This window comes from Hyperolius riggenbachi, chromosome 4 (assembly GCF_040937935.1).
Source record: "Hyperolius riggenbachi isolate aHypRig1 chromosome 4, aHypRig1.pri, whole genome shotgun sequence".
Lineage (NCBI taxonomy): Eukaryota > Metazoa > Chordata > Amphibia > Anura > Hyperoliidae > Hyperolius > Hyperolius riggenbachi.
The window spans coordinates 328176062-328191018 of NC_090649.1; the positions used below are offsets into that span (position 1 = coordinate 328176062).

At 42.1% G+C, this 14957-nt stretch overlaps 1 protein-coding gene across 3 annotated transcripts in view; it reads left to right on the forward strand.

Annotated features, from left to right (window-relative positions):
- The window catches only part of CCR6 (C-C motif chemokine receptor 6), a 46582-nt gene extending 35339 nt beyond the window's left edge, over positions 1 to 11243 (forward strand). Inside the window, exons 1-3 of one of the 3 annotated variants that reach the window (XM_068231760.1) lie at positions 4 to 61; positions 4215 to 4308; positions 10123 to 11243. In XM_068231760.1, coding sequence (XP_068087861.1) covers positions 10149 to 11243 — 1095 coding nt within the window. In that variant the 5' untranslated portion in view covers positions 4 to 61; positions 4215 to 4308; positions 10123 to 10148. Of the gene's footprint in view, positions 1 to 3; positions 62 to 1029; positions 1074 to 4214; positions 4309 to 10122 lie in introns of those variants that run through there. The other 2 variants (XM_068231762.1, XM_068231761.1) reach the window with 2 other exon arrangements.
- The last annotated feature ends 3714 nt before the right edge of the window (positions 11244 to 14957 follow it).

A 14957-nucleotide genomic window follows, 5' to 3' on the forward strand; every position in this document is an offset into this window, starting at 1 on the left:
CATAGAGATGACAGAGTGGGTGGCCCAGGTTCCTGACATGTGGCGGTGATGGCGATTGCAGGTATGTGCGGCGATTCATCGGTATTCGTCACTATTCCGCTGTTTCTTGTACCAGCGGTCTCTGGTCCTTAAGGGGGCAGAGACCGCTGGTACTTAAGTGGTTAAGAGAAACAATATATTACAATAATTATAATATTTATATATAATAATAATTAACCAATGAAAGCTTAAATAAACTGTGTGTAAGGCTTGGCAGACTATTTGCCTACGGATCAGCTCCAATGCCCCAATCTGACACCACCATCTTCACCCTATGTGGCACTATGAGGTGAGAAGACAACACCTGCGGACTACGGTTACACCCAGGCCTTTAAGGTGCAAGGTATTGGAGCTGAATGTAGAGATGACAAATAATCCACCAGAACCAAACATTTAAACAGAAGCAATCCAGAAACAGTCCAAGTTCATACACAGGAGATCAAAAATATCGAGGTACAGAATGGCTAGGCAAATCCAGGTCTAAGAGCAATCCAATAGGTCAATCCAGGCTGCGATCAAGGGGAATCCAAAAACAGGCTGAGGTCAATGCAGGCGGCAGACAAGAATGGTCAGGAACAAGCAAGGTGTAAATCCAGGTAATCACAATATTAATACAGGTAGAGTGCACCCAGCAGCTAGCAAGCTAACACTATCATGGGCAATGATCATGTGAGCAGAGCAGACTTTTATATCACAAGCACCCAATCAGTGGCTGGTCACACTCTCAACAACCAATCAGACAACAGCAGCACACCTGCCTGAGTGTCAGCTGACTAATGGATCAGCTGACACTAACTCATCTAAGCCTGGCTAAGTGTCAGCTGACTAGCGAAGTCAGCTGACACTGAGATTTCCTGTGTCTGAGCACGTAAGGCTGATGCCTAAAACTGTACGCGTGCTCCCGTCCTTGCTGAAATGTGTGTGCGCAACCCCATCGGGAAGGACGCTGGGGTTGCAATGCGCACATGAACACCTGGAAGTGCGCGGATCAGATGGACTGGTGAGAGGGACGGCTGCATCGCAGGACACCTCAGGTAAGTTCCTAACACTGTGAAATAAAAACACTGTAAAAGAATAGAGCTTCGTACAGGCTCATAGAAGTACACTATTAATTTGTTATTGGTCTAAAGGCATAGTTTCTTTAGTAAAATGAATAGAAGATTTTCTTTAAACATTAGAAGGGTCTTTAGTAAAGAAGGGAACTCTAAGGGCTTGATTCCACTATGTCCTGTATGTTAGTAATTAATAATCATAATTCTGATATTTCTAAAAATAATAATACTAACAAAACACCATGCAAAAACCATAAAGGAGTGACAAGCAAGGCTTTGTCGCTCCAATAATTACAGTATAACACCATAAAAAAGGGGTAAGGAGATAGTGCTGTTAAGAGGAAGTAAAACATTAACTGAAGTATCAAAACATCAAATAAAGTTACCGGATTTTTCGGAATACAAGACGTACTTTTTCTCCCCCAAAGTTGGGGTGAAATGTTGGTGCGTCTTAATATTCCAAAGACACAGAACAAGAGTGCAGAGTGCACAGGGAAGCTTTTGCCACAATTTACCTGCTCTTGCCACTGCAATCTTCTCCCACTGGCTCTGGGTCTTGCATCTTCCGCGATCATCTCCAGCATGCCTTCTCCCATCCTCTTCTCCTGGCAGCACCCTCATTTTCAATGGCAGCAGTAGGCAGGGACACCAGCCTCCTACTGCTGATCAGAACAGCTGGGTCCTCCTTACCGCTGCCTCCATACATGCCATCCCTGTACACTAGTTGCGCATGTGCGCCGGGGTCATGCATGACTGCCATGTACAGCAATAGTAGCAGTCACAGTAAAATGATATTAATAGCAACAATAAAATATAGAATAAATACAAAATAAAATCACAAAAGATTTAGGATATACTAAAGAATAATAAATAAATAAAATATTCATAAAGCAACAATTTCAAGTACTTAATTAAGGCATTCTAGTAGTAATGTACTCAGTCTAAAAATCCAGAAGGTTTTTATGTTTTTAGGGGCTTGATTCACTATGCAGTGCTAACCCAGTTAGCAAGCCTAAAGGCTTTGGGCATGCTAACTAGGGTGCTAAGTACTTAGCATGCACCAGTGAAATTTAGAATGCGCTCAAAGTCCCCCACAGCGCAGTGCACGCAAAACTTTGCATCGCGTTGCGATGAAAACGGCGCACCCGATGCGCCTATAAGGTCGTCGCACCGCAATGCAACGTTTGCGCGTGAGCGCTAGTTGGCGCGACCAAACTGACTTTAGGCTTTTCACAAGCGTGCTAACAGTTAGCACTGCTTTGTGAATCAAGCCCTTAGTCTTTTGAGCTGATTGAGGCCTTCATTGGTAGAAAGAGGGTCTAAAATGTGGACCTTTTCAAAGTGTCTTTAGACATTTTGGAGTTAAAATCATTTTATGATGGTCCGATGGTGTTTGCCCAAATTTGTCTTTTTTACTGGGTGGTGTGGCCTATAGGCTGCAGGAGAATTAAATGATATATAAAACATGAAGTTGAGAATGTGATAAAGTCTTTATATTTAAAAGGCTCCTTACTTACTGTTGAGGAAAAATTATAGATATTCTCCCTCATAAAACCAGTGGGAACTATTGCATTCGAAGATTCCTCTTGGTAATTGGATAGACTCTATAGTGCTGGAGATGTTTTAGGTGGTACTCTGCTAGCTGTTTCATATTTCTAAATGGTTCTAGTTCTCCTGTAAATGCACTGTAGCCCGTTATTAAAAGTGTCTTTGAGGTATAAGTTTACTCTCAAGATCTGCCAATCCAATGATTCCTCCTTCTTAGCCAGTGTGATCCAGCAGTGGGACCTCCAAACAGTCCACAACAATAACAATCCAGTTATGTGTCTTGCACAGACGCACTAGCAGCATAAATAGGTGAGCCCGATAGGGTCCACTCTACTGTACAAGCGCAGATGGCTCACACCTGCGCAGTAGAGCAGACCTGATAAGGCTAGGCTATTTAGAGCCCAAGTGCTTAGTCGTGCCTGCGTGACATGCCACTGGATTATTATTGTCCTGGAGCCTGATAACTACTGCGCCTGCAGGAGACAACGACGAGCATTTGTTGCTTGACTTTCAGAGGTACCAGCACTGAAACGGGACTGCAGAGAAAGACAAAGGAAGCCACTTTAGAATCCAGAGGCTTCCACCTCTTGAGGTAAGTACCCCCTAGGGGCACTTTTCTCCCTTCAGGTACTCTTTAAAAAACAAGTATAATCAGAGTTTTATTTCTTATTTATCTTCCAAATAAAAATCAAGTCATCTATTTACTGTCTTGGCCTGGTGGAATGAGTTCAAAGCATCTTATAGTGAGATTGTGTAATTGGGCACAAAACTATAACCTATAGTCATATAAACAATTCTGATCATGATGAAAAACATTATGAGTTAAATTGAATTTAAAGCGGGTCAGTAAAAACCATCTTCAGTCTTAATGTTGCAATAACTGATTAATTACCTCTTGGCCAAAGTCATAATTAACGTGTCTGTAAAAAAAGAGGCCACATCAAGGGAGGGTCATACATAATCCAAATGCCAAGTTAATCTCCTTAAATTGTGTCATGAGTATTGAATTTTTAAGATAAGGGTTGTAGTAGTGTATCAATGTATATTGAAAGATTCGATATGAGCATGTTTATCCATGAATTCATTGCTCGTCCTCTTGGTTTTTTTATATAATAAAAAAGTAAGTCTAGTGATGGAATGTAACTGTATCATATCTATGTTACTAGTTGCTACAAACGTCTTTTAGTGTGTGGACCTTTCTGAGTTCTATAGACAGCTCCATATTCTTTTCTGCCCAGAAGAAATTCTGCACTTATTGGCTGCACTTAAAAAAACAAAACAAAAAAAAACTTGGTTAAAGCAATTTATAAGCAATAAGATGACAGAATTATTCCTACTAAATTATATTTCACATACAGCAGGAATACATGCGCTATAGATGAAAAAAACATGCTATGCCACCTCAGTTCAAAAGCTAATGAAGACATTTATTTTTCAAAGTCATTTATTGCCTTTAATAGGCAGCAAAAAAACAAAATAAGTAGGCTAAAATGTCTAATTGACTGACTTAAAAAAACAAAAACAAATGTAGTGCATCATTGTTGAGTAATCCTCACATTCTTGTATGTTTTGCAGTCTTCCACTTGAGGACAGTCATCAGTTTACGTGACTCTGCAACTTGGAGTTTTGGCGGACACTAGCAACTTGAGCGCAATAAACTCTGGCACAGGTGAGATGGTCTCTGTGACTAGCTTAAAGCGGACCCAAACCAAACATTTTTTTAAATCAAAATAATTAGTTGCACCACTCTGACACATACAAAGATAAATAAACACTCCTTCAAGCCTATGAGCATTTCAGTGCATGCTTTTCACCCTTCTCTTTTCATAACTAGGGTTATACAGGTGGCAGCCATTAGCAATTCCTCCTTTGCTGGACACCACCTACTCCATCAGTTTGCCGGATTCTGTCCCGGCAATACGAAAGGAAGGGAGGGGTTCCCCCAATAAATGTAAAATAATTTATATTTGTCATCATGCAGCTGAAAAAAGGCTGCTATTTATCATTAAAATTTAGAAAATAGATTTTATTTCTGAAATCTTGTATTTTTAATTTCACTTAATGATTTAATTTTTTAATTTCACTTTAATGATTTTGAGAATAAATTCAAACACCAAGGAAAAAAGAACTGGTTATTCACTGCCATAGTAGTCAGGCCCTCCATTTGAAAAATCGGTTGTTATTGGGACTGGAAAAAAATCTTGAGAACTTAAAAAAGGGTCACCAGCAATGTGCGTCACCATAAATAACTAAAAAGTAGTTGTAGCAACCACTGAGTTTGGGAATCCAGGATCAGTGGCAGTGGTCTGAAGTAATAAGTGACTAGAGGCTTGGAAAGCAGAAGTCTATTTACTCAGTAAAGCTGTGAGACAAATGACTCCCCGATTCGAATCCCACCCAGGGCACTATCTGCAAGGAGTTTGAATTTTCTCCCCGTGTCTACGGTTTCCTCCAACATCCCAAAAACATACAGATAAGTTAATTGGCTTCCCCCAAAATTGGCCCTAGACTATGATACATACACTACACAATACATACATAGACATATGACTATGGTAGGGAATAGACTGTAAGCCCTTCTGAGGGACGGTTAAAGGGGAACTGAAGAAAGAGGTATATGGAGGCTGCCATGTTTATTTCCTTGTAAGCAATACCAGTTGCCTGACTGTCCTGCTGATCCTCTGCCTCTAATACTATTAGCCATAGCCCCTGAACAAGCATGCAGCAGATCAGGTGTTTTAGACTTTAAAGTCAGATCTGACTAGACTAGCTGCATGCTTGTTTCTGGTGTTATTCAGATATTACTGCAGAGAAATAGACCAGCAGGGCTGCCAGGCAACTGGTGTTGATTAAAAGGAAATAAATATGGCAGCCTCCGTATACCTCTTACTTCAGTTCCCCTTTAAGTGAAAAGACAATATATTCTGTACAGACTTGAGGAAGATGTCTGTGCTATAAAAATGCTAAATAATAATAATAATAACCAGGATGCCACAAGGAAGATAAGACTGGTCTTCATCTAGACAAGGCTGGATTTCTGGCAAGACCACCTAGGCCATGGCCTAGGGTGCCATGTCAGCATTGTTTAGGGTGGCTGAGGGGCAGTTAAGTGTTTGCAGTGCAGAGAGGGAGTAAACAACATCAAAGCATCTGACTGCGCTATTCATGTTGCTGGCACACTGCCCTGCACCCTCCTCCCCTTTCTCCTGCCAATACCCAGTACACACACTCTGCTAAAGGCCGCCAGACCCAGTCCATCCGCACCTCGCCTGTGTAGGTTTACAGATAATATGCTAGCAGCGGGCAGGCTGGACAGCTGGGTCTGGTTGCACATGACTCACTTGTTATAAATGTGGCGGTAGGGGATTAAAGGTCCTGGCGGTACACTGGGAGCAGGCAGCGATTATGGTGGACTGTCTGCACTTTTTCCAGCCCATTGCTCTAGAGCAGGGTGAGATTTCAGCAAATGGGGAGCGAGCAGGGAGGTCACGTCTAGCCTGGACTTTTTTTTTTAAATCTCCCCCCCCCCCCCCCACTCCTTCCTTGGCATCATGTTAATATGGAGCTGCTTATGAAAGAGCCTCTGCACTGCTAGCTCTACCCAGTAGAGAGGGAGAATAGAGGCTGGGATGATATTTGAGACCGGAGTGTGTCTGCAAATCTGTAACACCATCTGTGAATTTACACTGTGCACTTGTAGCCAATTATACTGCAGTCTTTCCTTCTCAGTTAGGGCCTGAGCCCACTGCTGCGTTTATAAAAACGCATAAAACCATACGCGTTTTTAAAGCATTTTGAAATGCGTTTTTAAAGCATTTGAATGCGTTTGAACACGTTATAACGCCTTTGAATGCGTTAAAATGCGTTCAAGCACATTGTAAAAGGCTTAAAAAATGCATGCATTGCAATACGTTTTTAAAAACGCAGCAGTGGGCTCAGGCCCGTAGTGTAGCACGGACTCTGCAGGCAGTGTCAGGAATGTCAGGCATGTGTGAGGCTGAGGGCAGTGACAGGCTGCTCCGCATTGCTACACTCTGAAACTTCCTCACAGGGGGCAAGACAATGTTTAGGGGAAAGACGTGCAGACATTGTTTTTTGTACTGTGTGTGGGATGTTGGTGGGGTGCTGTAAAGGCAGAATGATTATGGTCTGCAAATAGACTTTTACAGATGGCATATACTTGTAATATAACTAAAGCTAACATAACAGTCAGGGGTGTTGCTATGATCCTATGAGATCCGGGGCACTTTTGGGCACTCCAGCCAAAAAATGGGTGTGGCCACAGAGCAGAATGTGGGTGTAGTCATGGTTGGAGCCAAATGTACATGAACTTAACGGCAGTCTAAGTAGGCTTGCCTAGCAAAATGTTGGACATGGACGTTGACATCTTCTGCAGTACTTTACAGAGGACATACACATCACTGACTATCCTCAGAGGAGCTTACAATCTTATGCTACCATAGTCATAGTTTAATGCCCTGCCAAATTACTATTATGTATTTATATAGCACTGACATCGTCTGCAGATCTTTACAGAGTACATAGTCATGTCACTGACTATCCTGAGGCGAGTTTACAATCTAATCCTACCATAGCCATGGTCTAATATCCTACCATATTCTTATAATGTATTTTAATAGCACTTACATCTACTGAAGCACTTTACAGAGTACATAGTCATGTCCCCACCTATCTCTCTACACTGGCCTTCCAAAAAAGGTCTTATACCGCCTACAGCTGATACAGAATACTGCTGCCAGACTGCTCACCAATCAACCCGTCACTGCCACATAACGCCAGTCCTGCACTTCCTTCACTGGATACCTATAGAATGGAGGCTCATATTCAAGATCAGCCTACTGACATTTAAATCCCTGAATAATCTGGGCCCTGGATACATGAAAGAAATGTTGCAGCTGCGTAGCAATCCCCGCATTCTCAGATCCACAGGTTCTAATAATCTAGTCATACTCAGAGTCCACTTGGAAACTTTTGGTCCCAGAGCCTTCTGTCATGCTGCCTCTACGTTTTCAAACTCCTTACCTCAACAGATCAGGACAGCTCCATCCCTGGACGTGTTTAAATCCAGACTGAAAACCCACCTGTTCAGTTTGGCATTTGCAGAAATATAACTTTTGTTGTGTAAATACTTCATCCTACTACCAACTACTGAATCTGAGAGAGCCTAAGCGCTTTGAGTCCTATGGGAGAAAAGCGCTATAGAAATGTTATTGTATTGCATTACAGGAGCTCAAAATCTTATCCCTACTACAGTCATAGTTAGGCCAGTTTTGTGAGGGGGTCAGTTAACGTAACATTCTTGGGGATGTAGGAGAAAAACACAGTCGACACAACCTGCCATGGGCTATAATCAAACACATGTACAAGCTTCATTTAGATGTGTTTTGTAAGAGGGGGGGGGAGGGGGGGTTGCATTCTGGTGATAGCAGGCCTTGGGTGTTGAAAAGTAGAAATACTGCCCTGCATCTAGAGGCGATTGCTACATTAACTCAGATAGGAACTGGGAGCTTAAAGCAGAACTACAATAATGATCTATCATACCAATAGAAACTTGTTTCCCAACTTCTCATTAGATGTATAATTAGCCTATCTGTCTGGATTCAACCTCCATTCTTGTGAAAATCACAATCTGCCCAATGACATGCAGTATCAATCTCTGAACATTACTGTTCATACGAAAAATTAAATAGGAGATTTCTCATTCCAAGTGTGAGAGAACGCGGAAAAGCCGCCGCGTGTGCTGCTAAGGAGGCGGCTGATTCCGCGTCCAATGTGGCGGTTTGCACGCGGAAGCGTGCGTCTGGTAACAGGGCAGAACGCGGAAAAGCCGCCGCATGTAACAACAGTAAGGCGGCTGCACGCGGCAGCGTGTGTCTGGTGTGGCTGAGTCTGTTAGTGCACACAGGCTTAGGAATACGCGCACGTGCGCTGAGAGGCAGAACTCTTATACTGGGCAAGGAGAGATCAGCTGATCACGCCGATCAGCTGACTTCAGAGCAGCTTACTATTGGTTGATCAATTATACTCCATATATAGTTACTGCTGGTCAGTCTCAAGTTGTCTGCCGTTGCGAACACTACGTGGAAGCACTCAGACCTTAGTCAGATCCAACAGTGTGTTTGAACCAGGAGGACATGGGAATTCACACTGAGCCAGATTACTTGTACTGTTATTCTGTTTATGCTTAGACTAGTTCCAGGGTGTAGAGACCACGGGCCTCACACCCAGACTAGGGAACTTGTGTTATCTATCTGTTATACTTCAGACTAGTTCCAGGGTGTAGAGACCACGGACCTCACACCCAGACTAGGGAACTTGTGTTATCTATCTGTTATTCATCAGACTAGTTCCAGGGTGTAGAGACCAAGGACCTCACACCCAGACTAGGCATTGTTGATATCTGTTATGACTTACTGCTTTCCTGGCTATCTCTTTGATCTCTGATTCGGTACCTCGCATATCTGATATTCCGTTGCCAGACCCTGCTTGCCTAGGATACCGAATCAGCCTTCTGTCTTTGTACTTAATCTGTCCGTGTGTTGCCGACCAGGCGTGCCCGACCTCGAGAGCTATCTCTCCTCTTAAGAGATAATCTCCAGATCAGATAGTGACATCCACCTTCAGGTGTCACTCACTCTCTGGTCCTTCCTATCTCCAGCCTGACTCCACCCCTTGGAGAGTCTCAGGCTGTTGGAAGGTTCCTGTGCCCTCAACAGCAGTATTCCTTTACTGCCTATGATCACTTGCTCAGCAGGTGCATTACTCAAAGTACTACTGTTACACCAAACACTCACATACCTATAGGTGTCCAGAGGTTAGCAATATATCTGTATTATCGGTGATTCTGCAGATCATCAATAATCAGGTATATATCTGCATTCTTGGTGATACTGCAGATCACCAATAATCAGATTCTCTCTGCGTGCTGACACCAATCGTTACACCAAGGTGTTAAGAAAAATTGCTGCATCCTTTATTTTGGTACACTGACCTGTCTTTTACAACTCAAGCCAAACCCTTCAAAAGAACAATACAAAAGACACCAGAGTGCATTGAAACAAAATATCTACATGGATCAGAGCTGGAACAAGGTCCTCCAGCACCCAAGGCTGAGACACCAAAGTGTGCCCCTCCATTCCTAGCACCCCAGCCGTCACACACTGATTGCTATTAGACTAAGAGGTGACCCAGGGCCCCCAACACCTTAATCTATAGTTATCTGGCTTGCAGTCACTGCCATGTATCCCCTTCTCTTATTTCTCTCTGCTTCAAACACAATAGGGGAATGATAGCTGAGTGAGTTGTGCACCCCCTCCTACACTGCGCTCCAAAGCTGGAGCCTCTCTCGCCTCTGCCTGGCCCTGACATGGATGCAAGTTTAGTATGAATGAGCTCTAAGCATCTCAAAATCTTTAAAAATTTGACATGTCACACTATAAATTATCTTTTGTTTAAATTGCAGGCTGGGGTTAACTTGGGCTCTGAAATATGATGAACGTGACTACATACATGTATGATGACTACTATCCTACAGAAGACGACCAAACATTTTGCCGTATGGACAGTGTTAGAGGATTTTTGAAAGCATTTGGACCTCCTGCATTTTCATTCATATTTGTGTTTGGGCTGGTGGGTAACATAATGGTAGTTATAACTTTCAGCTGCTACAAGAAAAGTAGGACTATGACAGATGTATTTCTTCTGAACATGGCTATTGCTGACATTCTGTTTACATTTACTCTTCCTTTCTGGGCCGTATACTATCATAAAAGTGAGTGGATTTTCAGAGATTTTATGTGCAAATTGGTAAGAGGCATCTATGCAATTAATTACAATTGCAGCATGCTGCTGTTGGCATGTGTGGGCATTGACAGATATGTGGCCATTGTTCAGGTTACAAAGTCATTTAGGCTCAGGAGCATTGCACTGGCTTACAAAGGATTGCTCTGCTTGTCTATATGGATTGCAGCTGCCTGCCTCTCCAGCATCACATATGTATATACCGAAGCTTATAAACAAAATGAACAAAATGAACTTTCCCCTTATGTTTGTGCAGCAAAGTACCCAGAAAAATCAGCAATTCAAATGAAAGTTGCTGTTTTATTTGTGGAGGTCAGTGTTGGATTTTTAATTCCTTTTCTTGTCATGGTATTTTGTTACACATGTATAATTATAACATTGCTGCAGGCAAAAAATTCTCAAAGACACAAGGCTATCCTTGTTATTGTCATCGTAGTGGTTGTGTTCCTGTTATGCCAGGTCCCACACAACTTAATGCTTTTGAAAAAAGCTTTCACTTTAGGAGACAAGAACGGGAATTGCACAGATACAGAAAACGCAGAGTATGCATTACATATAACAAAATTCCTAGCTTTTTTACACTGCTGCCTGAATCCAGTAATTTACGCTTTCATTGGTGTAAAATTCAGAAACTATTTTGTGAAAATAGTGCAGAACTTTTGTCGCTTGCACAAGACTTCTCTGTCTAGAACACGCAGCTCAAGATTTTCCTCTGACATGTATTCATCAAGGAGAACAAGTGAAGTCTTCCCAAGTGAAGGTGGATCTTCTTTTACTGTATAACATTGCAATGATCTAATGCTATGCCTTTTTGCTTGCACACATTAACTCCCAGCACACGTCTAGTAAGTTAAAGTGTACCTGAAATCAAAGAGGTTTTATACTTACCTGAGACTTCCTCCAGCCCTCTTGAGACCGCTCGGTCCCTCGCCGTCTCCCCAGGCTGCTCCTGTCTCCCGCTGGACGGCCCGGTATACTGTTTGACTTGCGTTGTGTGACGCACGCGCGGCCCAGCTGTGCAGAATGCTCCCGGACATGGGAACACAATAGGTGAGCGTGCGTGGCCAGGCATGGGCAACAAAGCGCAACTCGGCCACAGTACCGGGCAATCCAGCGGGAGACAGGAGTGGCCCAGGCAGACCGCGAGGGACAGAGAATCCTCATAGGGGCTGAAATAAGCCCCAAGTAAGTATAAAACCTGAGACCTCATTGGTCTCTGGTTTCCTTTAAAGTAAACCTGTGAGATCCTAAGGAGAAAAAGTTAGATACTTACCACCGTAAAGAGAAGCTTCTGGATCCTCCAGAGCCTTCCCACATTCTCCTCGAGGCCACCGCTGGATGTCAGGATCTCTGGATATTCACAGCCATGCTCCTGTCTGTGAATGAGCACAGCTGCACTGCAGCACAAAACACCAAGCCTGAGTGGCTCTATGCTACTGCACAGACAGGAGGCTTGTTCTTGGATAGGGGCATGGCCGCATGCAAAGCTCACCCTTGTCAATGGGATTCCGAGGGTTTAAGCACTGAATTGATGGAGGCAAGGGGGATGGGGAACCCTCGCAGTACCCATTTGTCGCCCTTTTTTTCATTTCAGGTACACTCTAAAGAGTTACTCTGATTGACTCCCTGTGTCCTCTTTTTGCGAGGATTCAGAACATTAGTTAGTGATGGATTTTTCCTTCTTCTGAGGGACTCTGCACCATGTTCCAAATTATTATGCAAATTATATTTTTCTGTTTTCCCTAAATAGTGGATGCAAGTGGCAGTCAGCATCATCTTTTAGTCATCAACCATTAGAGCATAATTCAAATGTTACTGAACAAACCTCCTCATTATAATGGGATGTTTAAAAAAAAAAAAAACAACAACAAAAAAACAACAAAAGAAAAAACTTAAAATATTACACACAACAGAGTTTTAAAACATTTTATAGGCTGCAAATATCCGAAAATAGTCATCTGTTGAATTTGCAGCATTAGGAGGTCATATTTACTATAATCAAAAATATCTTTACAAGTCAAGTTATGTTAACTTAAGACCCCTTATTAGATAACAGCTTCAGAATTCTTGCATCCATTGAACTTGTGAGTTTTTTGAGAGTTTCTGTTTGAATTTATTTGCAGGATGTCAGAATAGCCTCTCAGAGCTGCTGTTTAGATGTAAACTGCCTCCCACCCTCATATATCTTTTGTTTCAGAATGCTCCAAAGGTTCACACTATGGAGGTGAGGACGAGAGCCACACTAGGAGTTTCTCTTCTTTTATGTTGATAGCAGCCTATGATGCAGAGGTATTCCTTGCAGCATGAGCTGGTGCATTGTCATGCATAAAGATGATTTTGTCACCGAAAGCACGGTTCTCCTTAAAGTACCATGGAAGAAAGTGGACGGTCAAAAACTCCACACACTTTTCAGAAGTAATTTTCACACCTTTAGGGGCGGATCAGCTCTCTTCCCATGATTTCGACCCAAACCATGGCTCTGCCACCTTCTTGCTGATATCCCAGCCATGCTGTGACAAGGTAGCCGTCCAACAACCATCCACCACTCCATCCATCTTGACCATCCAGAGTTGCATGGCACTCATCAGTAAACAAGAAGAAAATTCTTCTTCTTGCAGTTCTGGACCCACTGCAGCCATTTTTGCTTGAGAGCATTGGTTAGGGGAGGCTAAATGAATAGAAGGTTTCTGCATGACTGCAATCCTCTGGAGGATCCTGCATGTTTTTTTTAGCTGCACAAGTCCGTGTGTGCTGCGAGTCAGCCAGAAATCTTTTAACAGTACGATGTTCATGCTTAAGTTTTCGTGAAATATAAAGGTTTTCATACCTTGTCCAAGGCATTTAACTATTTCACACTTTGCAGCACTAGAGAGATCATTTTTCTTATCATATTGCTTAAAAATGGTGGTCTGCTTTATAATGTGGAACACACTTTTTTTTTAGTAGTTTTTCTTTTAATTGTGCTCACCTTGCAAACTAATTATCAGAGGTGATCGTTATCAGAGGTGATCAGAGGCTCAACAGATGAGATACAGTACCATCCATGAGTTTCATTGAAAAACAAAATATTTAATCTTTATGACACTTAAATACAATTTGCATAATGATTTGGAGAGCAGTGTAAGTGTATGCTATGTATTGATGGACCCAATAAGCACGTTGCATGCAACATGATGAAGTAGAGAGAATATACAGTATGCGATACCAGCATTTAACATGCAAAGCAATAAATCCAAATGGGTCATAGGCAACTAGCACCTTTTAAAAACTTTCTAAATCTTTATTTTAAACGACGAAATAAAATTCACAAAGCCCCAGTTGGCAGTACAGATAAAGTGAGGGTTCCCAGAAAACTAACAAATAGATTTTCTGAAAAAGTTGCAATTTGGATTGACACATTTCACATTAAAGTTTATCCCAGATGAAAAACTAACTAGAACAAGTAACTTGTCTATATATCTAAAGTTTAGATATACACAGTAAATCTAGCTGCTAACAGCTTCAACAGTATATGATTATTTCTTCCTGTGATACAATGAGAGCAGCCATATTCTGATTGTCATCCTTACACAGGCAAGCTGCTCTGTATCTCCACCCCTCAGCCTGTGAAAACTCCACTCCTCTCCCCCTCTCTGTCCCTTAACTCTGAAATCTCTGTTTGGTAACGCCTCCTCCTTCGGGAAAAACCTCCTTTTCCCCAGACTGAGGTCCCATGAGCACTTGCTACATGGGACTCAGAATGCCTAGGCGCTGGAGGAGCTGTGGGCGACGCTTGTTTAGTTTATAGGGAAGTAGGGTATTAAAACAAACAAAACAAATTTGGCTTGAGGAAAGCCCTATAAACTGTATGTAAGGGGCACGATTATGCAATGAGTAAAAGTTTATCGAGGAAATAATAAAGGACAATTATCACAATTTTAGAAAAAAATGTAAAATACATACATACAAATGTACATTTCTCCCAGAGTAAAATGCAATCTGATGAGTTGATTCATTAAAGGAATACTATCGATTCACATATTTTTTTCAATTGACACAGGAATTGTTTGGGAAGTGCTGCTAAGTACTGGTGTATACATTTTAGTAGCAACTTCTTTGTTTACTGTTAGCAAAATACATTCAAACTTTACTGACGCCAAAACTGACAGCTGACTGAGCCATGAGGAGAGGGGAAATTCCCCTCACACTTGATCAGTTAACTCTATGTGTGACAGAGAAGAGAGCTCCCAAGAGCTGCAGCTCCTGTGTCCTGTGTTTCTGACTGACTTGTCTGAAGAGAGCAGAGGAAATGTAACTAATTGTCACAGCTTATCATACTGTTTTTGCTTTCAGAGTTTGATATGTTTGATGTTTGCTTTCTGTAGTCTGATATGCAACTCTGGCTGTGCATTGAAGCAGACACCCCTTCTGCAATTGATTTGTCCCAATATAGCTAAATCCTACCCTCAATAAATTACAGTTTTTGCCTCTGATATTTAACATGAAAAGTAGGAAAAT